This window comes from Kogia breviceps, chromosome 2, assembly GCF_026419965.1.
Source record: "Kogia breviceps isolate mKogBre1 chromosome 2, mKogBre1 haplotype 1, whole genome shotgun sequence".
NCBI classification, from domain to species: domain Eukaryota; kingdom Metazoa; phylum Chordata; class Mammalia; order Artiodactyla; family Physeteridae; genus Kogia; species Kogia breviceps.
In genome coordinates, this window is record NC_081311.1 from 11480092 (window position 1) to 11505937 (window position 25846).

A 25846-nucleotide genomic window follows, 5' to 3' on the forward strand; every position below is an offset into this window, starting at 1 on the left:
AGTAACAGTACCAGCACACCAGAACTATATTTTTCTAAGTACATCATATTGGGCTTCTAATACTCTCAGTGACCAAAGAGCCAATTATTAATTTGTTCATCTTCCAAGCATAGTAGCTACTCAGTGTTTCTTGATGGATTGCTCTGTTGCCTACTAAAGTTTCCTAAGTCTGGGTATATAGAAAACTGACGATGACTCATAAGGACAGCATCTAAGGCAAGAGGTACACTTATTAGGCTCCATTTCAAAGGTACCAAATGGTGGAATCAGAAGCATCTTCAGCTTAACCTATGAATTTAAATTCATCTTAATAATGACCTGCCATAAAATGAAATAATCTATTATACGCCATAAAAATATAAAGTCTTTTCTATTTATAATAGTCCTAGAAAACTATAGAAGACTAACTTACAGAGTATCAATGGGCAAAATGAGTTTCTATATAAAAGTACATTTTCCAGGGAGTTCCCTCACAGTCCTGGTTAGGACTCCATGCTTTCACTGCTGAGGGCACGAGTTCAATCCCTGTTTGGGGAACTGAGATCCCACAAGCTGCATGGTGTGGCCAAACAAAAAATAAAAAGTGGGGACTTCCCTGGTGGCACAGTGGTTAAGAATCCGCCTGCCAATGCAGGGGACACGGGTTTGAGCCCTGGTCAGGGAAGATCCCACATGCCGCGGAGCAACTAAGCCCGCCAGCCACAACTACTGAGCCTGTGCTCTAGAGCCCGCCAGCCACAACTACTGAAGCCCACGTGCCTAGAGCCTGTGCTCTGCAACAAGAGAAGCCACCATAATGAGAAGCCCGCACACCACAACGAAGAGTAGCCCCCACTCGCTGCAACTAGAGAAAGCCCGTGCACAGCAATGAAGACCCAATGCAGCCAAAATAAAAAAAAATAAAAACTTAAAAAGTCAACATTATAAAAATTAAAAAGTACATTTTCCAGATAACTATATCTTTATCTTCCTAAAGTGCTAAGATGTTTTCTTACATGTTTATTTAAAATGTTAATATATTACATACTTTCCTACCTATTAAACCCAGGCATACTAAATATAATTGGAATTTTTATTTACGATGAAGGTTTATCATCATGAAGATAAATTACTGCTTTGGGGGGTGACATAAGTATGCTTCAAGGCTGGAGGTGATTGGCCCCTGTGCATGACGGGACCCAAGCCTACTGGCTGTAACAAACCTGATAGCCAAGAACCAAGAATCTTCTTTCTTAAACACAATTAGACCTGATAATAATTTGACTGTAATCACTTCAAAATGTTCAATAAGAATATAAAGGAGGAAATAAATATGGGAAGCACGTTTATAGCTGGCCCATACAGTCAGTCAGTCAATCTTACCTTAACAAGCCTCTTTTCTTTATGGGGCAAAATAACTTTTAATATCACTGCCATAGGGATCACTGAGGGAAACAACTAGAGTTTAAGAACAAATTCATTTATAACTAGAAAATGGAACGATCACGAAACAGAACAGGAAAGTTGGCTTGCCTCTCAAGTTTCTCTCTGCCTGAGGATATACAAATCTGCAAGTTAGAGGTATGCTCAGAGCTAAGCAGCATGCTTATCTGATGACCCCTGGGAGAGCTCAGAACTATGGGTCACCTTCACGTGTCTAGTTCAAGTACTGCTCCTTCCGGGGAGGTGGAACCATCTGCACCAAGGAGACTGGAGCTCAGACCAGGGACAAGAGAGGAGATGGAAAATTCTGAAGCATCAAGTAATGGAGCAGGCTGAGGGGAGCAAAGAGAGGAGGGAAGGGTCATTCAGCCCCGAGGTACCTGGGAAGAGAGTAAAAGCAAGAGGGAAGCAAAAACCAGAGACAAGAAGATACCAAAGAAAGGAATCAATTGTACCACTTAGCTGCCTGCTTCCAAGACCCAAAGCTATTAACAGAATAGGTCAGCTAAACTACAGTGAAAGAATCTTTTAAGGATTAACCAGGAACCTAGTCACCAATGTAAATCTTACCTCCAAAGTAAATAGTTCTGAGACCCTCATGAATAAAACTGTGAATATAAAATGACTTTTTAAATTACATTTTAGATTATTTGGTAGAAATATTATGTTACAAATAAAACTGTTTCTTTTTTTTTTTTTTTGGCTGAGTTGAGTCTTCGTTGCTGCCCACAGGCTTTCTCTAGTTGCAGCAAGTGGGGGCTACTCTTCAATGTGGTGCATGGTCTTCTCATTGTGGTGGTTTCTCTTGTTGCAGAGCACAGGCTCTAGGCGTGTGGGCTTCAGTAGTTGTGGCACGTGGGCTTCAGCAGTTGTGGCTCACAGGCTCTAGAGTGCAGGCTCAGTAGTTGTGGCACGCGGGCTTAGTTGCTCCGCGGCATGTGGCATCTTCCCTGACCCGGGATTGAACCTGTGTCCCCTGCATTGGCAGGTGGACTCTTAACCACTGCGCCACCAGGGAAGTCCCGAATAACACTGTTTCTTTAAAATACTTCCTTCAAATCAACTTTAGTACATGAAGAGAAGTCACCTTTGTTACCAAAAGGTAGATTACTTAATTTTTAAATTAAGTTAAAATCAGAAGTAATGACAACAGGATACAACAAAAGCTATTCTCTGACTTAAATATTTTCAATGGCTTTATTGAGATATAATTTATATAACATAAAATTCACTCATTTTAAGTATAACAAGTCAAGGACTTTGATGAATTTAGAGTCGTACAACCATCATCGCAATCCTTACATGTTTTTATTATATGAGTTGTCAGTAGACAATAAAACAATCCACTTCTCTCAAGTGCAATTGTACACAGGCAATTAAACTCATATTTAAACAGAAGCACTATCTAAAGACCGTGCCTGAGAAGCAGGCCTCCAACCCTGTCAGGCTTCTCTTCCTTTTTTTCCAGTGCCCTTGAGCAGTGGGGTTTTCTAATGGCTTTTTAGGAAACTACTAAGGCAATGCTGGTGACACTCCATTCATTCATCACTAAAATATATTTCATGTCATTGAGTGTCATAGCAAGGTCTCCACTGACAGCCACGGACTAAAATCAAACTTTTAAAATCATACGCATAATACATTTTAGCATTTTAATGATCAAGATATCCTCACCACTTTAAAAGTGGAGAAACAGCAGATGGTATGTACTATTTGAATGAATGGGAGCGACTTGAGTGAACTGTATCTGTAGCTGCTCAATACTGGCAGTAATTCACTTAATTACTAACCTAAGAGCCTCTATTGCTAAATTAATCAAGATACCTGACAATTCTCTTCAAAGTATTTCTGAATATAACGTGGGAAAAATACTTTTGCATTTTATATTCATACATTTCTTACCCTAATGAGCTTATCCTCTTCTCAGTCTTCAAAACACGTATCCCCCCGGGATACGTTCCAGGACCCCAAGTGGATGCCTGAAACCACAGATAGAACCGAGCCCTATATACACATTCTTTCTTGAACACTGGGATCATTACTAAGTAAAATAAGCATTACTTGAACACAGCACTGTGATATCAGACAGTCGATCTGATAACTGAAACGATTACTAAGTGACTAACGGGCTGATAGCATACAGTGTGGATAAGCTGGACAAAGGGACGATTCACATCCCAGGCAGGAGGAAGCAGAACAGTGAGATTTCATCACACCGCTCAGGATGGCGAGCAATTTAAAACTTATGAATTGTTTGGAATTTTCCATTTAGTATTTTCGGACCATGGTTGACCGCAGGTAACTGAAACTTCGGAAAGTGAAACCATGGATAAGGGAGGGACTACTGGAGATTTTAATTTAAAGAGTTTTTGTAATCCATTTAAAGCCTCTCCTCCTGGCTCTGTGATGATACAGCTATCTCCTGGTTGTAAGGCATCCCTAAGGAAGTGGTGTTTGGGTTGAGGCCTGAAATATTAGTAAGATAATCTGGACAAGGCCAAGGTGAGGGGTGGGGAATGAGAGGAGAGTAGTCGTTGGCAGAGTTAGCAGCTGTGCGAAAAGACTCCCGTGATTGAGAAAACACATTTCAGGCCTCAACTCAGACATCACTTCCTCAGAGATGCCTTCCATCCAGGACCCCCGGCTACCACCAGTCAGGCCCCTCTGCTATGTGCTTCACAACATCCCACGTTTTTCTTCTTCAGAAGCTTATGTTTAACGATAAAATACTGATGGGGTAATTAATGTCTATCTCTTGGCTTCGATTCTATGCTCCTGGAAGCTTTGAATTTTGTTCATCCTGCAGCCCCCAGCACATAATAGGCACTCCATAAATATTTATTAAATAACTATTTGCTGAATATTTTTGAATAGCCACTGCACGGGGGACACAGCAGTGAGCAAAACATACATAGCCCCTGTCTTGGAGCTTATACCCTGGGGAAGGAGGATGGGTGGAAGAGGACAAACGAAAAAGAAGAAAACAAAAAATTAACGTGTAATTACAACTGTGGTAAGAATTTGACTATCATCCTTACTTCCCCCTGGAAACTACAAGGAATAGAAGACAATGATTTTTCATGAAGCTTTACTTTTCCTTCATCTATTTAGCACATTACATGTCCCTTCTACTTTCTGTTCCTCATCTTAATAAATCCCAAGTGATCAAACCAAAGTCAGACACCTTCAGGTTGTCAAAAATAGCCAGCATTAGACCCTGGCTGAAAGTCAACCTGCCTGCAAATGTCCGGGGAAGACACCTTCCAAACTGAAGAAAGGCTAATGGTTCTAAATTGTTGTTTTCTAGGTACCAGGGTTAACAGAACAATTTTGGGGACAGAGCTTGCTAAAAGGAAGGGCAATTATCAGCAAAGGATACCACAACCAAACAATACTTTTAAATTCTTCCGCCACACATTTTTCTAAAGGGGCAGATGGATTATAAAATGTAACCTTCACTGGGCTTCCCTGGTGGTGCAGTGGTTGAGAGTCCGCCTGCCGATGCAGGGGACGCGGGTTCGTGCCCCGGTCCGGGAAGATCCCACATGCCGCAGAGCGGCTGGGCCCGTGAGCCATGGCCGCTGAGCCTGCACGTCCGGAGCCTGTGCTCCGCAATGGGAGAGGCCACAACAGTGAGAGGCCAGTGTACCACAAAAAAAAATAAAATAAAATAACCTTCACTAATGCTACTAATATTGCACTTCTAAAAACATTACTTTTTATAATCCCCACCATGTCACCTTTTAGTGACATGTTAGTATCATTAGTTTCAGTAAACATTAATATTATTGGGAAAAAAGTCTAAGTTTAAAATTTGTTCAAAATTGTATAGCTAGAACTTAAGTGGTTCTCTAGTGATATATGTGACACCTCTAAGTTACCTTTAAAACTAAGGAAAAAATAGTAATAGCCAGCATCTACTGAATGTCTACTATTCACAGAAGCTATGCCAAGCACTTCATGTGAGTTTTATTAAATCTTACAATAAACGTTATATAGGAGGTGTCATCATCTCTGTCTTATAGTTGGCAACTGAGGCTTGGATGAAGTAATCTGATCCAAGGCAACTGTGTGATCTTAAGGTTAGTCCACTGCTGGGGCCAGTGCCTACTCAGTGACATTTGGGGAATGGCCTATTCCACTGTAAAATAAAGGGTCAGAAGCAATGGGGGAACTCTCTTTGACATGCTTTTGCAGTGAGCTTTCCAGGGGGTGTCAGGTTCCTGTTAAGGGCTGAATTATGTTCCCTTAAAATTCATATGTTTGACTCCGAACCCCCAGTGCCTCAGAATGTGACCCTATTCTAAAGAGTGGGACCTTTAAAGATGTAAGGAAGCTAAATGAGGTCATTAGGGAGGGCTCTAATCCAATATGACTGGTGTCCTTATAAGACGAAATTTGAAGACAGACACTACACAGAGAGAAGACAACGTGAAGATGATGTGAAGATACAAGGAGAAGACAGCCATCTACAAGCCAACGAAAGAGGTCTCAGAAGAAATCAACCCTGATGAAACCTTTCTCGGACTTCAAGCCTCCAGAACTGCAAGAAAACACACTTCTCTTTAAGCCCCCCAGTCTGTGGAAGTTTGCTGCGGCAGCCCTAGCCAACTGCTAACGGCTCCTAAGTCACGACCGCTTACATCCCCATGAGCCTGATGACAGCCATGGCTCACCCACGCCATTTTTAGACTGTCAATGACAACTATTCAAGTAAACTTATGTTCCCCTCTCACTAGGCAAGAACAAAAATTCGTGCATTAATATGTAGAGACTAAGTAGGAGGGAAACAGCAGTGAGAAAAAGTTTAAGTACAGACGTTTTATTCCCCTCATCTTCTACCCCCAGAAGGTAAGATGCCCCCGTAGGAAAATGCACATGGAGTGACTATCTCGGTCATAACACATACCAGGAACACACTTCCCATTGGCCAAGCTGGTAGTGTGATCAGAGCAAGAGCTTTAGTGGGGCACAGGGAGGGGAGTAGATGAGGCGTGCCCAGGACAGAGGATGAAGAAAGAGAAGGCGACAAGAGTAAGATGGGTGCTCAGGGGGTGGGAGCTGGGGGTGGGGTGATACACAGAGTGCGGCTGCAGTCCTCTTGTGGGTGAGGGGAAGAAGAACAGCAGGGGGCCCAGGAAAGACTTTCCTTTGCTTCCTCCCCACACCCTTTCTTAACAGCCAAACCTTAGAAGTGATGGGGCAGGAGGGGGGAAAAAAAAAGGTACAGGTTAGGAGAGTGAAAAACTGAGACACCTTCCCTGCCCTTCTTTACTTCTTTTTAGTATTTTTTTCTCTAGTTCACTCTATTCCCCACCTTTCCCTCTTCCAAAATATCCTATATAACAGATATCTACACTGCCTACCAACTTCTGGTTTTTGGTCCAAAGAGAGGCACGTGGTGCAAGGAGAGAAAGTGCGTGTAAACAGGGGCTGGCCACAGGAAATGCCCACACCTCCGCTACCTCCTAATGACCATACTTTGACTGCATAAAACTCATCAGCCAGTAACATATTTGTACATTGCTTGTAGGAAATGACTTTGGGTTGTCTGCCAAGTACAAACCCTCCTGCTTTGCTTGCCCGTCCCACTTAGAGCAGCGGGCACGTTTGAACTTTGTGAGCAGGGAAGGTCCCTGGCTAAAGGTAAGCCAAAAAGTCTCTTCCCTAGGGGTCTGAGCTAGATAGCTAGTCAGTCTCCAGGGGTTGTAGGGAACTTCAGATGTTGGTTGGCTTGAGGGCTGAGGTTCGTTTGAGTATCACATAAATGCATAAATTCTGTCCCACATAACACAAACAGAGACAACCAAAAGAAGAGAAGACTGTAGGAGCTGTACAGGGGGAAGTGGTGGTCAGATAACACCTGCCGCAAAAGTAATCTCAGATCCTGAACAAATCCATTTCTTGGTTTTGTTCCCTTGAATTCCTCATAAAAATTTGTTTGCATAAACTGATAGGTTTGTATTTGCAACCAAAGATTTGATGAAATAGTGATAATTTACTAAGCACCTTTAGGTATTTTATCTTATTTGAGACTCACAATGCCCTAAGGAAAAAAAGCGAGCAGTTAGTTTCACTCTTGTTTTACAGTTTATGAAGTAGAGGCTCCGGGGCGTTGTGGCCCCCAATGAACCAGCCTCCTGGATGGAAACCCTTGTGAAGCCCCTTCCCATGTTACTTCTGCGTTTGGATGTGTGACCTCCTTAGACCAACGGGATATTAGCAAGCTCAGTGACACAAGCAGAGGCTTGATAAGCCCTTATATGTTGGAACTTGTCATCTTAGCACCCTGAAAGGATGCCCAGGTATCCAGGAGAGAGAGAGGCCCCAAGGAGAGGCCCTGTGAGATGAGACACATGGACAGAGATGCCACACGAAGGAAAACTGAGATGCCCCCAGGCAAACCCCCAGCTGAATGTTCCCACCTGGATGACCCCAGCCAACAGAAGGAAAGGGCAGAAGAGCCGCGTGGTTAACCGACAGCATCAGAAGCTATTATACATTGTTGTTGTTTTAAGGCGTTAACTTTTGGGACAGCTTGTTACACAGCAACAGATGACACAGATGTTATGTAACTTCTCCTATATCTCAAAGCTAATAAATAAAGCCTGAATTCAGGTCTCTTGACTCATGTCAGTGATTTATTCACTGTTTCAAGATGTAACTGAAATTAGAGAAAAATAACTCCAAAGTTTCATAAGCTTCACTTAAACAATAGAAAATGAATTTTAGCTCAGAACATTCAACTGTGAAATTATCCTGTCAGCATATAAATGAATTAAAGATATACGTATGTAAATGTGGACAGGTAGGAGAGTGTGACTAAAATACTTAGCATGTTACACAATGTCTAATGCTTTTCTCCTTTGTATTGAAAGAATTTAAAAACTACCAAAGACAGAACGTACAATAATGCTCACAGTGGTATTATTTCTAATGGCAGAAAAACAAACAACAATAACAAAAATTACCCAATGACAGAAAAAAGGACAAATTATGATATGTTCATGCAATAGTGAAAATAAAGAACTAAAGCTTCCTATATCCATGTGGATAAATCACAAAGCATCAAGTTGTGGGAGTGGAGGGGAGAAGTGAAAGAACACAAACAGCTTAATATCATTTATATAAAATCCCCCAAACACAAGGCTCAGCAACATATTGTCGAGGGATATATATGTAACAACAGCAATAATGAAAATCAAGGGACTAATAAGTACAATATTCAAAATCGCAGACTCTCTTGAAGGGAAGAAGGCAGGAGAGGATGTACTTGGAGAAAGGCAGTGAGGGCTCCAAAGACATTTGTCATGTTTCATTCGTTAATCTAGGTGGTAGATAAATGTGTGTTTGTTTTTCAGCAGGCTATACTGCGTATCCATGATAAATAGCTTTTTGTGTCTATAAAATAGTTAACACATTTTAGAAAATAACCACAAGAATGTAGCAAAAGAAAATTAGACTGTCTCTGGCAATTTGTGCTTTATATTATCCAGAACTCAACCTAGCTTCCAAACGCTCAATAATTTTATTTTAAAAGCATTTTTAAAAGCACACTACAGAGGTAGCTACACTCCCAATAACACAGCAATAACAGCAAAGCTTCCTATAGCTCTTAACTCACATTAAAATCGATACCAAAGGAAAAACAGATATTTAAATTTAGTGCTTAAAATATTTCATTCAGTCCTTTTCATGATTTTTTGGGACCTGCCTACACAACACCTACCTTCTTACAAACAAAATTCCCTCTGAACTCAGCACAGGTGCCTGTCCTTCAAAGGAAGGGCTTAGTGAATGATCTAGACCTTCCATGAATTTGCCTGCCCTGGATACAGCTCCCGGAAAGGACCGCACTGTGTACTAACAGACCCATACTCCTCCCTGGCCAGAGTTGACTATATTAGGAATGGACAGCTAACCCAAAGCCAACCAGTCCTGGTCTGACACCTGCCTACCTCTCCAGCCTTGTTCTTACTGTCCTCTCCCTCAAAATCAGTATGGTTGGTGTATCTTTCTGTCAGAGCACCTAACACAATTAACATATAATTATACATTTATTTCAATGATTACTCACTAATGTCTAATTTCCCTCTTAAACCATAAGCTCCGCTCATGGTGGGAACAGGTCAGTTATTGCTCATTATTGTATTCCACCGACTAGCACAGTTCCTGACACAATTCCTAAAACAGGCATTTAATAGCTTGTGAGGGATTTTTTTAAGAGGAAGAAAGAATTTTAATATTATGCCCCCCTTTCTCTAAAGCTTTTTGGGCATCCCTTGGAGATACTGTGGATTCAGTTCCAGACCACTGCAATAAAGCAAATAAAATGAGTCACACAAAATTTTTTGGTCTCCCAGTGTACAGTTGTTTACACTAAACTGTAGTCTATTAAGTGGACTGGCATTATGTCTAAAAAATGTACATACCTTAATTAAAAATACTTTTCTGCTGACTATACAATGGAGAAAAGACAGTCTCTTCAGCAAGTGGTGCTGGGAAAGCTGAACAGCCCACGTAAACCAGTGAAGTTAGAACACTCCCTCACACTACGCACAAAAATAAACTCAAAATGGCTTAAAGACTTAAATATAAGACATGACACCATAAAACTCCTAGAAGAGAACACAGGCAAAACATTCTGACATAAATAGTACCAATGTTTTCTTAGGTCAGTCTCCCAAGGCAAGAGACATAAAAGCAAAAGGAAACAAATGGGACCTAATCCAAACCTATAAACTTTTGCACAGCAAAGGAAACCATAAACAAACAAACAGACAATCTACAGACTAGGAGAAAATCTTTGCAAACCATGTGACCGACAAGCCCTTAATCTCCAAAATATACAAACAGCTCATACAACTCAATAACAAAAGAACAAACAACCCAATCAAAAAATGGGCAAAAGACCTAAGTAGACATTTCTCCAAAGAAGACAAACAGACGGCCAACAGATACACGAAAAGCTGCTCATCATCGCTAATCATGAGAGAAATGCAAATCAAAACTACAATGAGGTACCATCTCACACTGGTCAGAATGGCCATCATTAAAAACTCTATAAAATAACAAATGTTGGAGAGGGTGTGGAAAAAAGGGAACCCTCCTATGCTTTTGGTGGGAATGTAAATTGGTGCAGCCACTATGGAAAACAGTATGGAGGTTCCTCAGAAAACTAAAAATAGAGTTGCCATATGAGCTAGCAATCCACTCTTGGGCATATACCCAGACAAAACTATAATTCAAAAGGATACATACACCCCTGTGTTCATAGCAGCACTATTAACAATAGCTAAAACATGGAAACAACCTGAATGTCCATTGACAGATGAATGGATAAAGAAGATGTGATATATATATACATATATGATCATATATTTATATATATATTTTAAATCAATACAATGGAATATTACTCAGCCATAAAAAAGAATGAAATAATGCCATCTGCAGCAACATGGACGGACCTAGAGATTATCATACTAAGTGAAGTAACTCAGAAAGAGAAAGACAAATACCATATGATATCACTTATATGTGGAATCTAAAATATGACACAGGGAATTCCCTGGTGGTCCCGTGGTTAGGACTCGGTGCTTTCAGTGCCAGGGCCCAGGTTCAATCCCTGGTCAGAGAACTAAGATCCTGCAAGTTGTGTGGCGTGGCCGAAAAAAAAAAAAGAACTTATTTATGAAACAGAAAAAGACTCACAGACATAGAAAACAAACTTATGGTTACCAAAGGGAAAGAGGGGGAGGGGAGGGATAAATTAGGAGTTTAGGATTAGCAGATACAAACTACTATATATAAAACAGATAACCAACAAGGTCCTACTGTATAGCACGGAGGACTATATTCAATATCCTGTAATAAACCACAATGGAAAGGAATATAAAAAGAATAAATATATACATGTATAACTGAATAACTTTGCTGTACACCAAAAAGTAGCACAACATTGTAAATCAACTATACTTCAATTAAAAAAAATACTTTCTTGGGACTTTCCTGGCAGTCCAGTGGTTAAGACTCCATGCTTCCACTGCAGGGGGCGCAGGTTTGATCCCTGGTGGGGGAACTAAGGTACCACATGCCGCACAGCACAGCCAAAACAAATAAACAAAAAACAACAACAACAAGATACTTTCTTGCTAAAAAATGTTAACCATCATCTGAGCCTTCAGTGAATTGTAGTAGTAACAAAGATCACTTATCACAGATCACCATAACAAATATAAAGTTTAAATATTGCAAGAATTACCTAAATGTGACACAGAGACATGAAGTGAGCAAATACTGCTGGAAAAACGGCGCCAATATATTTGTTTGACATCAGGTTGCCATAAACCTTCAATTTGTAAAAAAACGCAATATCTGCAAAGGACAATAAAATGAGGTATGCTTATATTTTTGTTTCACTTATACGGAAATATACCCACGTTGGGCAGACCCAAAATTAAGGTAAAGGAATCAAAGCCATTACAGAATCTACATTTATCCTCAAAGAAGAAAATGTCATAGAATGCCACATGAAATTTGACAAGTTTAAAGAGCTTACAGAAACATACCTGAGTGAAGCTGAATTTTGCCAATAACACCTTCTACCAACCCCAGACAAATGGGATTCCAGGCAAGAAGTAGATCAGTAGCTAAAATAAAATAAGAAGCAATCATGAAAAAATATTCATCAGAAAACATATTAAAACAGTATCTTTATAGAGAACCAACTAGTGGTTACCAGGAGGGAGAGGGAAGGGAGGAGGGGCAATATAAGGGTGAGGGAGTGGGAGGTACAAACTATTGGGTGTAAGATAGACTCAAGGATGTAGTTTACAACACGGTGAATATAGCCAATATTTTCTAATAACTGTAAATGGAAAGTAACTTTTTAAATTGTATAAAAATTTAAAAATTTTTAAAAAGAACTGTCACAGGAATGTCACAAGATGATTAAAAAAACAAACAAATGGTATCTTTAGCAGTATATTAAAAAATGATCAGCACCCCAAAAGAGCAGCTTTCAACACCCAGAACTGAATACATTACTGTCGAGCACTTTGTGGACAAGTATTAATTCCGACCTGAATAAGTCTTCTAAAATAAGGACAGTTATGGGGAGATAACTGAAATTCTCAAACTCTACTCAGATGGGAGGCAGTACTCTGGCGCCCTGCAGTGGAGGAAGGAGGCTGGTACACTACAAGAGGAGGGCGAACAAGAGGAGTTATCCAAGGTGCTATCGCCAGGGCCAGTCCCAGATCCAAAGACAAGGCCTGAGAAACCACCACAGAGATGTCCACTTACTGAATCACACTCTGGAAAACACGCTTTCCCAAAGAAGCTAACACCAAGCAAAGAAACCCAGAAAGCCAGTGCTCTTTTATGTGACTTCTATGGAAAAAACAATAGGAATTGCCTCCATTTATATTGAGTGCCTAATATGTGCCAGGCATCCAATCAGGGTTCCTCATCTGAACCACAGAACAAGACAATGATTTGGATGACTGTTTTCTCAATTCTCCCAAGGATGGTACATAATTTGTACCATTCTAGACACACAGAAGAGAACTTAATTCATTACAGACAAAGGATGCCTGAGGACATTAGGGATATAATTCTGTTGTAGAACCCAGGCTACAAAAGGCTGTTATATCCATGGAGATAAAGGTAACATTAGTGGTGGTTCAACAGCAGGAAAAAATTAGCAAGAATGAAAACAGCATTTCTCTTAGCAGAAAATTTAAATTACATTTTAATTATTACCATTTAAATTCTATTTGAATGAAATGTATAATCAATCTGTAACACATATGGGTAATTGCTGAAGACTTAATAGTTTTGTCTTCAAATTCATTTGAGTTTTGACTATTGTATGTTGAACATCTTTGTTGTTAATGATACATTCAATGGGAGGCAAAAAAAGTTAACTTCTGTTTTTATTTCAAGAATTAAAGTAAAATAGGGAATTAATTTTTTTAAAGGCTGTTATACACATTATCATTTCTAACCCTAACAATTCTATGAGTTAGGTATTAGGAGTCGCAATTCACAGATGAGGAAATGGAGCCTTAGAAAAGTAAAGTGGCCATGCCATACAATGGATCAAGGGCAGAACTGCAATTCAAAGCCAGGTCTGCAAAACTCATGGCCTGTGCTCTTAACCATCCAACTACGGTGCCTCCTTCAGAATTTATATATGGAACTAATCAGTAAGACAATGTTTACATTTTAAATAACATGCATTCTTATTATACTGTATAAAATTGGAAAAAATATTTTATCACTTCCATCCTGCCACCCAGAGATAACATTATTTTGCTACATTTCACATATGTCTGTGTGCATATCCAACTGCAATATTGCAAACACAGCACTATATGTTAATTTTTCTTAAACCATTTCATATTTTCTCACATCTTTAAAATATTCTCCAAAATTATAACTTCATGGCTGTCTAATTTTCCACTTAAGGAAGCACTTCCTCACTCTTGGACATTTAAGTGATTTCCAGTTTTTCCCTATTATAAACAATACTGTGATCAATGATGAACATTATGCAAATACTTTATTTCCCTCCCTAATTTATAGCTTTAGAACAGTTCCTAGGAATGAAATTAATAGGTGAAAACATTAAAAAAAAAAATGAAAGCTTTCAAATATTAGCAAAGTGCCTTCTGCAAAGGTTACGCACCAAGTTAGATTTCTGCCAGAAGCATATGAAAATGCTTCTTATGCTTGCCATCATTTAGAATTTCTTTTTAAATTTTGCTAATTTGATGGCATCCATTGCCTAAATGATGTTTCTTTTCATTGCTGGTAAGATTAAACATTTAATTATAAAACTGACTGCTATGTTTCTTCTTCTATGATTTTCTTATTCATATCCTCTAACAATTTTTCTTTATGTTCCTTATTGATTTACGAGTTCTTTTTATATTAAGAACATCAACTCTTTGACGTTTGTAAATATTTTCAGTTTTAAATTTTTATACAAATCTATCGTTTTTTCATTATTTTTTCGCTTATCATATTATCTAAGTTGTTCCTTACCCATTATCAATTATGTATTTATTAATTTTACCTCTTTGTTAATTTATAAAAATCTAACTCTAATTCTGGAATTCATGTTGGTGTACAAACTAAAATTACCCTGATTTCTTTTCAAATAAACAGAATCCCTGTCAGGCAGGCCAGATCTCAACATCTGCCAACACAGGTGCCCCTGCTCAGGAAATAGCTCCAGCTACTCATAACCCCACCCTGACTTCAGATGAACAACCACAGTTTTAAGACTCTATCCCTTGGGTTTCAGATGAGCTCTAGGAATATGGAGGAGGATGAAAATGTTAGAGCTAAAGCAGTCATGGAGAGTTACATAGGGGAAGTGGAACTTCAAGCATAAGGAAATCAGAAAGAAAAATAATGCAGCAGAAAGAAAGTACAAGGTTTGTTTTGCAAACTGTCCCTTCCCTGGGGAAACACTTATCAAGTACCTTCCAAGAACCAGGCACTGTTATCAGGCTAAGATATAAAAATAAAGGAGCAAACAGTATAGATCAGAAGACCAATGAGTATCATGAGTATGGTGGAGATCTTTATTGATAAGACTGGAAAAAGTAAACTGAGGCCAATAAGGAGAGACTTGAATAAAAGACTAATGAGCCTTACTTCCTGGAGGCCTTGGCAGGCAGATAATGACAAAAGTAAAACAAGACTGCAGCCAGGGATTAGGTGACAGCACTGAAAGGAGGTGGAGACTGTGAGTAGGGAAAGGAGCTAGAAGGTTATTTATTACATGCAAGGATATGGTAGCTTGGGGAGCAGAGTGGGCAGTAGGTGAAGAATGCACAAAAGGAGATTAACATGAAACACCCCAAAGGAAGCTACACAAAGGACGGGAAGAGGGTAAATTTTAAAATGACAGTGAGACATCTATCTTCTCTTGAGTGGGATAAGATGAGGACATAGATGAGTAAGAAGGAGGAAGGCAGAAAAAGCAGGGTATACAGCAGCAGGAGAAAAGGTGGGCGAGAACCTCTTGACTCAGTAATACCCTTTTGCACCTTTGGCATTTTGAACCACGTGACTACAGCAGCCATTCAAGAAAATTAAAATTTCACTTAAAAAAAAAAAGAAAAAACTATAAAGATGACTAAGTTTTGCGGTCTAACGACTAAATATAATAGTCACTGGGACTTCCCTAGTGGTCCAGTGGTTGAGACTCTGCGCTCCCAATACAGGGGGCCCGGGTTCAACCCCTGGTCAGGGAAGCAGATCCCGCATGCCGTAACTATAAAAGATCCCGCGTGCCGCAACTAAGACCCGGCACAGTCAAATAAATAAGTAAATAAATAATATAAATAAATAAATAAAAATAATAATAATAATCTTTGAGGTTATTTGAGAGACAACTAGTTAGGCCATTAAGACTGAGTTCATGACAGGGTGGTCAAGGAGAAATGTGTGGGCATAAAAACCAGGAGCTATTTAAGGAGGAAAAGAAAACAAAAGAAAATTAAATCAAAAGTACAGGTGTACATAATTCAAAAAGAGTCATGTACCAAAATGTTTATTGTAGCTCTATTTACGATAGTCAGGACATGGAAGCAACCTAAATGTCCATCAACAGATGAATGGATAAGGAAGATGTGGCACATATATACAATGGAATATTACTCAGCCATAAAAAGAAATGAAACTGAGTTATTTGTAATGAGGAGGATAGACCTGGAGTCTGTCATACAGAGTGAAGTAAGTCAGAAGGAAAAAACAAATACCGTATGCTAACACATATATATGGAATCTAAGAAAAAAAAATGTCATGAAGAGATTAGTGGTAGGACGGGAATAAAACACAGACCTACTAGAGCATGGACTTGAGGATATGGGGAGGGGGAAGGGTAAGCAGTGACATGTGAGAGAGGGGCAGGGACATATACACACTACCAAATGTAAATTAGATAGCTAGTGGGAAGCTGCTGCATAGCACAGGGAGTTCACCTCTGTGCTTTGTGACCACCTAGAGGGGTGGGATAGGGAGGGTGGGAGGAAGGGTGATGCAAGAGGGAAGAGATATGGGAACATATGTATATGTATAACTGATTCACTTTGTTGTAAAGGAGAAACTAACACACTACTGTAAAACAGTTATACTCAAATAAAGATGTTAAAAAGAAAAAGTACAGGTGTAAAAGTTAACCTTGGAAATGAAAGATATTACTTTCTTCTAAGGCTAGAAGAAAAGATGAAAAGACTAAATATAGAAATGGAGATGAGAAGCAGATGCATGTATCCTGTAGCCCTGACTCAGTAAAAATAGGAGTCAAAGTCATCTTTGCTTTCGCAGGGGGAAGGACAAGAGGCCGAACAAGAGGAGTACCAGATGCTTGGTGTAGTGAGGGGAACCCAGAAAGTCAGTTTGTAAATGTTCTGTGTGTACTTGAAAAGCACGGATATCTTCTTAAGTGTTTTCAAGAAAAAGGGTGTCAGTTCAATCCGTCGGTGGGTCATTATATCAGTTTTGTACAACGATATCAGCACTAACAGCAAAGAAACAGAAAAGAGAAAAACTGTACCATGTAAGGGGAAACACTTCACTAAACTTGTTTCTGAAGTTATAGGTATATACATATATATGTGTCTGTTCAAGTCATGCTTTTAAAAGTATTTCTTACTTCAAACATTTGAATACACTATTAAACTCTGGGGTGAGGGCTCATTATCAACTTTATTATTTTATTCAACTGCTCTATGTACTTGCTAATTTTTTGACTGCTTAGGCCTAATACTTTGACAGGGTTCTTTTTTTTTTTTTTTTTTTAAATCTCATGCTTTGTGTACTCTTCCTTCTTAATTTTTGCCTCGTATTTTTTGAGACTATGTTGTCAGGCACACACAGATTCAGGATTATTATATCTTCCTGGTGAATTGCTCCACTTATCAGGATGTAACAACTGCCTTTATTTCAAATAATGCTCTTTGCCCTAAAGTCTAGTTTGTCTAACGTTGATATTGTGAAAGAAATACATTAGGCATGAAAAAATACATACAACATAGAACATTGTTAATCCAGTCATATTTCTTCTCCGACTCCCCAGAGCCTGCAAAACAAAGTCCAAATTCCTTGGAAAGGCTCTCAAGGCCCAGCGGGGGCTGCTCCTGTCTGCCCTCTTCCCGCCTCCCCACCCCAGCATCCTCCTCTTCCTACAGTCATCCAGAAGTGTGCACAGGCTGGGCCTGGAATGCCGCTCCCCACCCACTTCAGCCTGCTGTTCATTCCAGAGTCAGAACAAGGGTCACTGGTGTTCCCTGACACATTCCCCACTCCACCCACCCAGCAGAACTGATCAGATTCTCTTTTGTGGTCCCCCTGAACCCTGCTCGTATATGCATCGTGGCATCTCATTTTGGTTTAATGCACCTAATTACTGACTTGCCTGTCTCCCTGACTGAACAGGAAGCTCATCAAGAACAGAAAATTCATTGAGACCTGATCTCATTTAGCTTTATGTACCAAGTGCATGATATACAGCAGGCTCCAAATGCTGAACAGACAAATAAACGAATGACACGGAATGGAGAAGCAGGTTGGAGTCAGATAATTTGCACCGAATCACGTTAGAAGGGTTCAGTATTTGAAGTAACAAAGTTAAAGTCATCTGCTCTATTTCAAATAAAGATATCACGGCTGGCAGAGGTATAGGGTCCAATACTAACCACACAGCTTGTTAAAATCAAAACCCCATATCCCACTCTCAGTCCAGGGCTCTATCATACCTCTAACACCGTAAGTTTCCCTACCATGTGTAATGACTCAGATATAATACTCTCATTTTAAGTTCGTATGGGGCTTTCAGCTCACCACCATCATTCCAGCCACACAAGCCAGAACCTGGGAGACATTCAAAATGCTTTCTTCCTGGGAGTTCCCTGGTGACCTAGTGGTTAAGATTCTGGACTTCCACTGATGTGGCGTGGGTTCAATCCCTGGTTGGGGAACTGAGATCCCACAAGCTGCACGACGCGGCCAAAAAAAAAAACAGCTTTCTTCCTCACCAAGTCCTGTTGACTCTACCTCCTCATATCTGATGAATGTTTCACTTCTCTCCATCCCCACGGCCACTATCCTTGTCCAGGGCCAAGACCTCCTCCATCTGGATCATGAGAAAAGCCCTGGGAAGGCCCACATGCAGCAGACTGTTTAACACATAACAGGCATTCAAATATTTACTGAATGCAAGGAGGACTCTAAACGGTTTGGTACCGTAAGCCCTGAAGGTAAAAGGCAGGAAGCTGTAAGAATGAGGCTGAAAAACCAAACAGGGACCAACTCAGGAGGACCACAGGCTGTAAATTCAGGAGACATTTCCTCCAGAGAGAGCAGATTTGCATTTGAGATTGAACATTGGGGCTAGTATGCAGAGGATGGATGGGAGAAGGCAAGCCTAAAGGCAGAGATCCAGGTGACAGGAGTGTGCACGAGGGTGACCTGGTTCCAAATCTGCAACTGGAAGGCTGGACAGAGTCAAGAGATTCTGAGTGACATGGGCACAGCCTGCGTTCCATGTCCTGAGTGAAAAGTCCCAGCTCTACTGCAGTCTTGGAACCCCTTTCAACTTCAGGTCCCTCTTTCATAAGTGGGAATTCCATCTAACTTACAGGATTTTTATGAGGATTAAATGGAAGAATTATGTGAAAGTACCCAGCACAATGTCTGGCACATAAATGTTCAATAACTTTTACCTCAAGTTGGGAAAGGTATACGCATTTAAAATTCCAGGTTCCTAGCACTCACTAAATCTCTCCATAGATTTTTATTTCAAGGGTCTACATACGGCTTTTTATTTAAAAAGGAAAGGATAAAAAAGGAAAAACCCAACTTCGATTGCTTTTTACATTAAATCTTAAGGTCATAATCCCTAAAAGCCTTCTGAGAGTAATAAATGTTTTATGAAAATATCTCAATGCTTAGATATGCCCCCCCCAGATTCTGTTTCTTCAGAATGTGAAATAGATACAGGGCTCTGATGCAGCTCAAAATTAGGCACTCAGAAACAGTCCTAGCAACCCAATTCAGGTCCAAATGGCAAATCAAGGATACCTGCCAGCTTCCTCCCCTCCCCTAAAGTCCCCTACACTGGAGAGGGGAAATCTAGAAGCAGTAGAGTCTAAACGAAGGTTAAAATATACTTGGGAAAAAGACACAGACATCAGTAGACTTTAGTTATATACATGAAAATAAGTACTGGGGTCCTAAGTTTTGAGAAACCATAGAAGAACAAAAAACAGAATGGGTAGCTTTTAATCAGCAACAGAAAGACATCTGATAAAAATTCATACCATCCAGAAAATTAAAAAAATTTTAAAGTAAAAACAAAAATAAAATTCATACCATTCTATGGAACACAGTAAAAGGTGATAGAACTGAGAAAAAAAAAACTGAGAAAAGCGCAATAAATGGAAAACATGAATAAAATATGGAAATTACTCATAATATATTAATAATTATAATAAATGTAAAATTTCAACTTACCAATTAAAAGACAGACTATTAAGTCTCGACTCTTCTATCAGTTTATTTAATTCTAGGCCTATTCTGTTTACCACTGTATGCCTGCAGCCTAGCACAGTGTTTGACACACAACAAGGACTCATCAATAGTTATTGAACCAAATCAATAAATGAGTAGAAGCAAGCATGAAAGAGTAAGCTGGAAAATTTCTCCTACCAATTGCTTATTCTCTTCGACTTTTAATAAGACTAAGATTGTTTTTAAAGAAAGTCCCAAAACACAAGTCTTTGCTATATAGGCACTTTTAGTAATAAAAGCATTTCCCTTTCAATAAATATAATAAATGATGAGCATGTGATTTCTCACAATGAAAGACTTAACTAAAAATTCTGGTAAACTTTAAATTATCTTAAAATCTCTAGCAGGTGCCCACAGCTTCTCACACCAATATAGCAACAAGCCAGTGGAGGAAGGCCTGAAACAGGCTATATATAACTAGCACAAGAAGGGAGGCTGAGTGTGTCTTTTTGAGTCGCTATGACTTTATGCCTGGTACAGTTCCTGGCACACAACAGACACTTCAAAATATGTGTGTGTGTATTTTTTAATCTGTTACTCTTCATTAAGGAGATAAAAATAAATAAAAGCATTAGCAGGGTGTTTGTATAGAGGACATGTATGAACCGTACTGGTCTAGGCATATGTAGCAACTATGCTTAGTAATGGACACTCTGTCACCATTATTAATGCCTACTCTGGAGGCAGAAGGCATTGGAATGGCAGGGAAAATGGCCAGTGGGCTTGTCCCTTCCTTCCACAAAGAACAGCCATGTAATTGATCAGCTCCAACAAACATATTGCTTTCTAATCCTTCCTTCGAAAGGTATATTCCAATGTGGCACACAATTTCAAAAGAGAAACATTTGAAGTTTGCAAATAGGTTTTAAAATTTAGGATTATCAAGGTTATCTAGTAAAGAGTAGAGCTGCTTACAAATTACAAAAGCACAGTATTTTAGAAATAATGCCGAATTTTAATTAGTGAAACCATTAAAGTAACATACACCCAAAGACATAAGTAGTTTGTCATAAGCTCAATTGTTTGACCCATTAGGTCAACATTTCCACTCTTATTTCAGATCCATTTGGCAGTACATGGCTTCTATTTTCATATGCCCTCTTCTTCCTGGTACACAGAAAACAAATGATTAAGTACTGTGTGCCTGCAGAGAGCATGACTCACTCATTCCAAGAGCCCAGAGTGATGGCGCTCCTTCAGCCCAAGAACAAGCCTGGGTTTTGCACAGCTGCTGAAGTTTACAGGCAGTTTCACTCGTGTCAAAAAAAAAAAAAAAAAAAAAAAAAAAAAAGGTGCTAGTGTATGCATACATAATCAGACCCAAGTTTCATTTCCTGCTAAAGACAAAAGGACATTATTGCTCTGAAAAGACAATTACCAACACCAAAGTCAAACAGATGAGGAAAAGGGTTCTACAATGAGGAACTAAAAGTTCCAATGATCAGCTCATCCATACTTAAATTCTCAAAATTTACTTAGGCCAGAGAAAAAGGTTAAGGAATAATTTGATTCAGATGCCATCTTATAAATGCAAAATTTGATGTTTCTCTGAACTCTCTAATAGTAATTATTTCCCGGCATTCAGCAAGCTAAAGAGCTAATCCACTTTAGAAGTTCTAGCAGCTGCTGCTTTCCCATTGTGAACTCCAGCTCAAGGGACCTGGATCCTGGCTGCTCATTATCACCATCTGGGAGCTTTACAAATACTGATACCTGGGCCCCACTCCTCGAGAGTCTGACTGTTGGGTTACAGTGGGATCCAGGCACAGGTATTTTGTCAATCTCCTCCAGGTGATTCTAATGTACAGCCAGGTTGAGAATTACAGGTCAAAGTGATTATAGGTTACTAGTTGGAACCTGCATTAGTAGCTTTAGTTTTATCCTACCTGAGTGATTCAAAGATGATGCCTGTGCCGCGGACAGCTTGAAACTCTTTCATGTAATTAAGAACCATAAACTGAATAAATAGCTCATAATACATAGTGAATACGCAAAAAGTTGGTGTAAGCTAGTATAAAAAAATACGTTTAAAAAAATAACCCTAAGGGAAAAAAAAAACAACCAAAAAACCCTAAGAATAGTTAAAAGATGAGATATACTACCTAGGAAAGGGATCCTAAGAATTTCTAGACTTTTCTATTAAAACTGGGATCTAATTACAGTGCAGCTAGAGGGCCACAAAATTTTGATCATGAAGGATATTAGAAATTGTTTTTTGGGCAGAAGACCTAAATAGACATATCTCCAAAGAAGACATACAGATGGCCAATAGGCACATGAAAAGATGCTCAACATCACTAATTATGAGAGAAATGCAAATCAAAACTACAATGAGGTACGACCTCACACTGGTCAGAATGGCCATCATTAAAAAATCTACAAATAACACATGTTGGAGAGAGTGTGGAAAAAAGGGAACCCTCCTACACTGTTGATGGGAATGTAGATTGGTGCAGCCATCATGGCAAACAGTATGGAGGTTCCTCAGAAAACTAAAAATAGAGTTGCCATATGAGCTAGCAATCCACTCTTGGGCATATACCCAGACAAAACTATAATTCAAAAGGATACATACACCCCTATGTTCATAGCAGCACTATCTACAATAGCTAAGACATGGAAACAACCTGAATGTCCATTGACAGATGAATGTATAAAGAAGATGTGGTATATATATACATAACAGAATATTACTCAGCCATAAAAATGAAATAATGCCAGCTGCAGCAATATGAATGGACTTAAGAGATTATCATATTAACTGAAGTAAGTCAGAAAGAGAAAGACAAATACCATATGATATCACATATATGGAATCTAAAATACAACACAAATAAACATATCTATGAAACAGAAACAGACACAGGGAACAGACTTGGGGTTGCCAAGAAGGGGAAGGATAGGGAGTGTGCGATTAGCAGATGCAAACATAAGATGGATAAACAACAAGGTCCTACTGTATAGCACAGGGAACTATATTCAATATCCTGTGATAGGGCTTCCCTGGTGACTCAGTGGTTAAGAATTCGTCTGCCAATGCAGGGGACACGGGTTCAATCCCTGGTCGGGGAAGATCCCACATGCCGCAGAGCAACTAAGCCCATACGCCACAACTAGTGAGCCTGAGCTCCAGACCCCGTGAGCCACAACTACTGAGGCCGTGTGCCTAGAGCCCGTGCTCTCAACAGGAGAAGCCACCACAATGAGAAGCCCGTGCACAGCAACAGAGTAGCCCCCGCTCGCCACAACTAGAGAAAGCCCACGCGCAGCAACAAAGACCCAGCGCAGGGACTTCCCTCGTGGCTCAGTGGTTAAGAATCTGCCTGCCAACGCAGGGGACACGGGTTTGATCCCTGGTCCGGGAAGATCCCACATGCCACGGAGCAACTGAGCCCTTGCGCCACAACTGCCGGGCCTGCACTCTAGAGCCTGCCAGCCACAAGTAGTGAGGCCACGCGCCTAGAGCCTGTGCTCCACAACATGAGAAGCCACTGCAACGAGTGGCCTGCGCACCGCAACGAAGAGTAGCCGCCGCTCAACACAACTAGAGAAAGCCCGCACAGCAACGAAGACCCAATGCAGCCATAAATTAATTAATTAATTATTTTAAAAGACCCAACGCAGCCTAAATAAATAAATAGATAGATAGATAGATCTTTAGAAAAAGCCAAGAAAAAGAAATAGGATTCTGAAAGCTAAATAAGAGCACAGGTGAGCTAACAGTTGGTATTTTCCTTAACTCATTTTACAGCCGGTAACTGAGATGCATAAAATTAGCACTTCGAACATAAAATAGATGGAACCTTTGTCTCTGCTGGCGTTTAAATAATTTCCTAGCTTTTCCTGAAAACTCTGTTCAAAACTCACTCTCCTTCATCTAGGATCATCTGTATAGTCATTCTGATACCATAGGTCCTTACCAACAAAAAGCTCTACCTTCAAACACACCATCAGGTCTAGGATCTGCCATTTTAATTGCCCTCAAATGTAGAACTGCTTGTAGATCAAACGAGGGCCACAGCAGAGTGTCCTGTGGGGTAGGAGGTACAGGGGAGAACCTGTACTATTTCAGTCTGGCCAGTTAGGCACTATTCATTCTCATAAACTTTTTTCTTTTTCTTTCTTTTTTTGTTTGTTTGAGTACTTAATTAGAACCAAGGCATTGTGCGTACAGTTATTTCTGGCAAGGCAAGGCAAAAAAATATATATCCATTAAAGTCCACTAGTCACACAACCAGTTTCTTCCAGGACTTTCCACTCTTAAATAAGACAGAAACAATCACAGACAATTTACAGCTGGAAGGAACTTCAGAGAATCAAATAAAAGAACACCTCTCTTCCCATTTCTTTATTAGGAAGAAAAACAGATTTTCACTATCTTGGGAAAAAACAGAGACTTTGAACTTCAAGACCCAGCTCAAATATCCCACAGAACTCAGCTCTATCACAGTATCTGTCACTCTAGAATCCTGTGTATGTCTTTCCCTTGTTGGACCACTACCTGGGCTATAGGGTAGAGACAGTATTTTATCCATCTTTTTACCTTGGCACAATGCCTCGCAGACAGATCTTCAATAAATGTTTGTTGAAATAAATAAATGACTTCACAGAATTTCAGACAATATAATTTGGAAGGAGAAAAGAATAGAATACTAAATTAGTTGTCAGGGCAGAGGGCTACTTCTTTGAGAAAAGAGAGTATTTGAAAGGTGCAAAGGGGGATAAATGCAATAGCTACTAGAGGTGAATCCTGGAAGTCAAGAAGAACAACTGCCCAGAGGGAGACTAGCAAACTAGAAACTGTGCCAAACTCTTTGGTCTACCCACCACAACTGTTCCCCGGGGGAGGGGAGGGTTATTATGCTGGAAATAGCGAGAAGAATGTTTATATCTGGCATAAAAGCAATGTATAAAGACACCATGAAGCATCATTAATATTATACACGCAAACTACTAAAATTAAGAGCACTGTGGCATGTTTAAAACGTCCCAACATTTCAGTTACATGTTAGGACTATTTCAAATTATATATGTTGACCATTGCAGAAACTGGAATTTGAAGTTTCGTGTAAGTGAAAAGAGGTTTCAAAGAATAAGATTCATAAATTTTCATAAAGAAAAATTAATGTACTTTAAATGTTGTTTTTTGTTTGTTTGTTTTGTTTTTTGCGGTACGCGGGCCTCTCACTGTTGTGGCCTCTCCCGTTGCGGAGCACAGGCTCCGGACGCGCAGGCCCAGCGGCCATGGCTCATGAGCCCAGCTGCTCCACGGCATGTGGACCGGGGCACGAACCCATTTCCCCTGCATCGGCAGGCGGACTCTCAACCACTGCGCCACCAGGGAAGCCCAAAATGTATTTTTAAATATCCCACTATGAAGTTAAAGAAATTCAAGGTTAAATGTGAAAGAATCTGCAATTAAAATGAGGTAACTTAAGAAAAAACAACAAGGAACACTGACCTAAAATCAACCTGTACTTCCCTCAACAGCCTTACCAAAAAGTTGGCAGGAGTGGATGCTTTTTTGTGAATGAGAGCAGTTCCTTTAAGGGTCTCACAGCAACCAGAAAATGAGTCATCCTAACAGAGCATGGGATTTAATTAAGGTACTACCAGTATGTGTTCTGATAGTACTATAATACTAAATGTGCAGTGCTCACCCTCACTTTTTAAATACTACTTAAATATTACTTAATGTATTATCAACAGCTACTGATAATAAAGTAATATATTATTTCTCTATTTTGGTAAACATACTCTAAATCAAATATTCTTCTCAGCTCATTTACAGTCGTCTGACACATATGATTATGACTTAGCCCAGCTAATGAG

The 25846-nt window shown here is 39.7% G+C and overlaps 1 protein-coding gene across 3 annotated transcripts in view; it reads right to left on the reverse strand.

Moving 5' to 3' along the window:
* INPP5F (inositol polyphosphate-5-phosphatase F) overlaps nt 1-25846 on the reverse strand; it is a 94680-nt gene that overhangs the window by 62072 nt on the left and 6762 nt on the right. For all 3 annotated transcript variants that reach the window (XM_067024533.1, XM_059052460.2, XM_059052459.2), the window contains exon 2: nt 11994-12074. In XM_067024533.1, coding sequence (XP_066880634.1) covers nt 11994-12074 — 81 coding nt within the window. The remainder of the gene's footprint in view (nt 1-11993; nt 12075-25846) is intronic.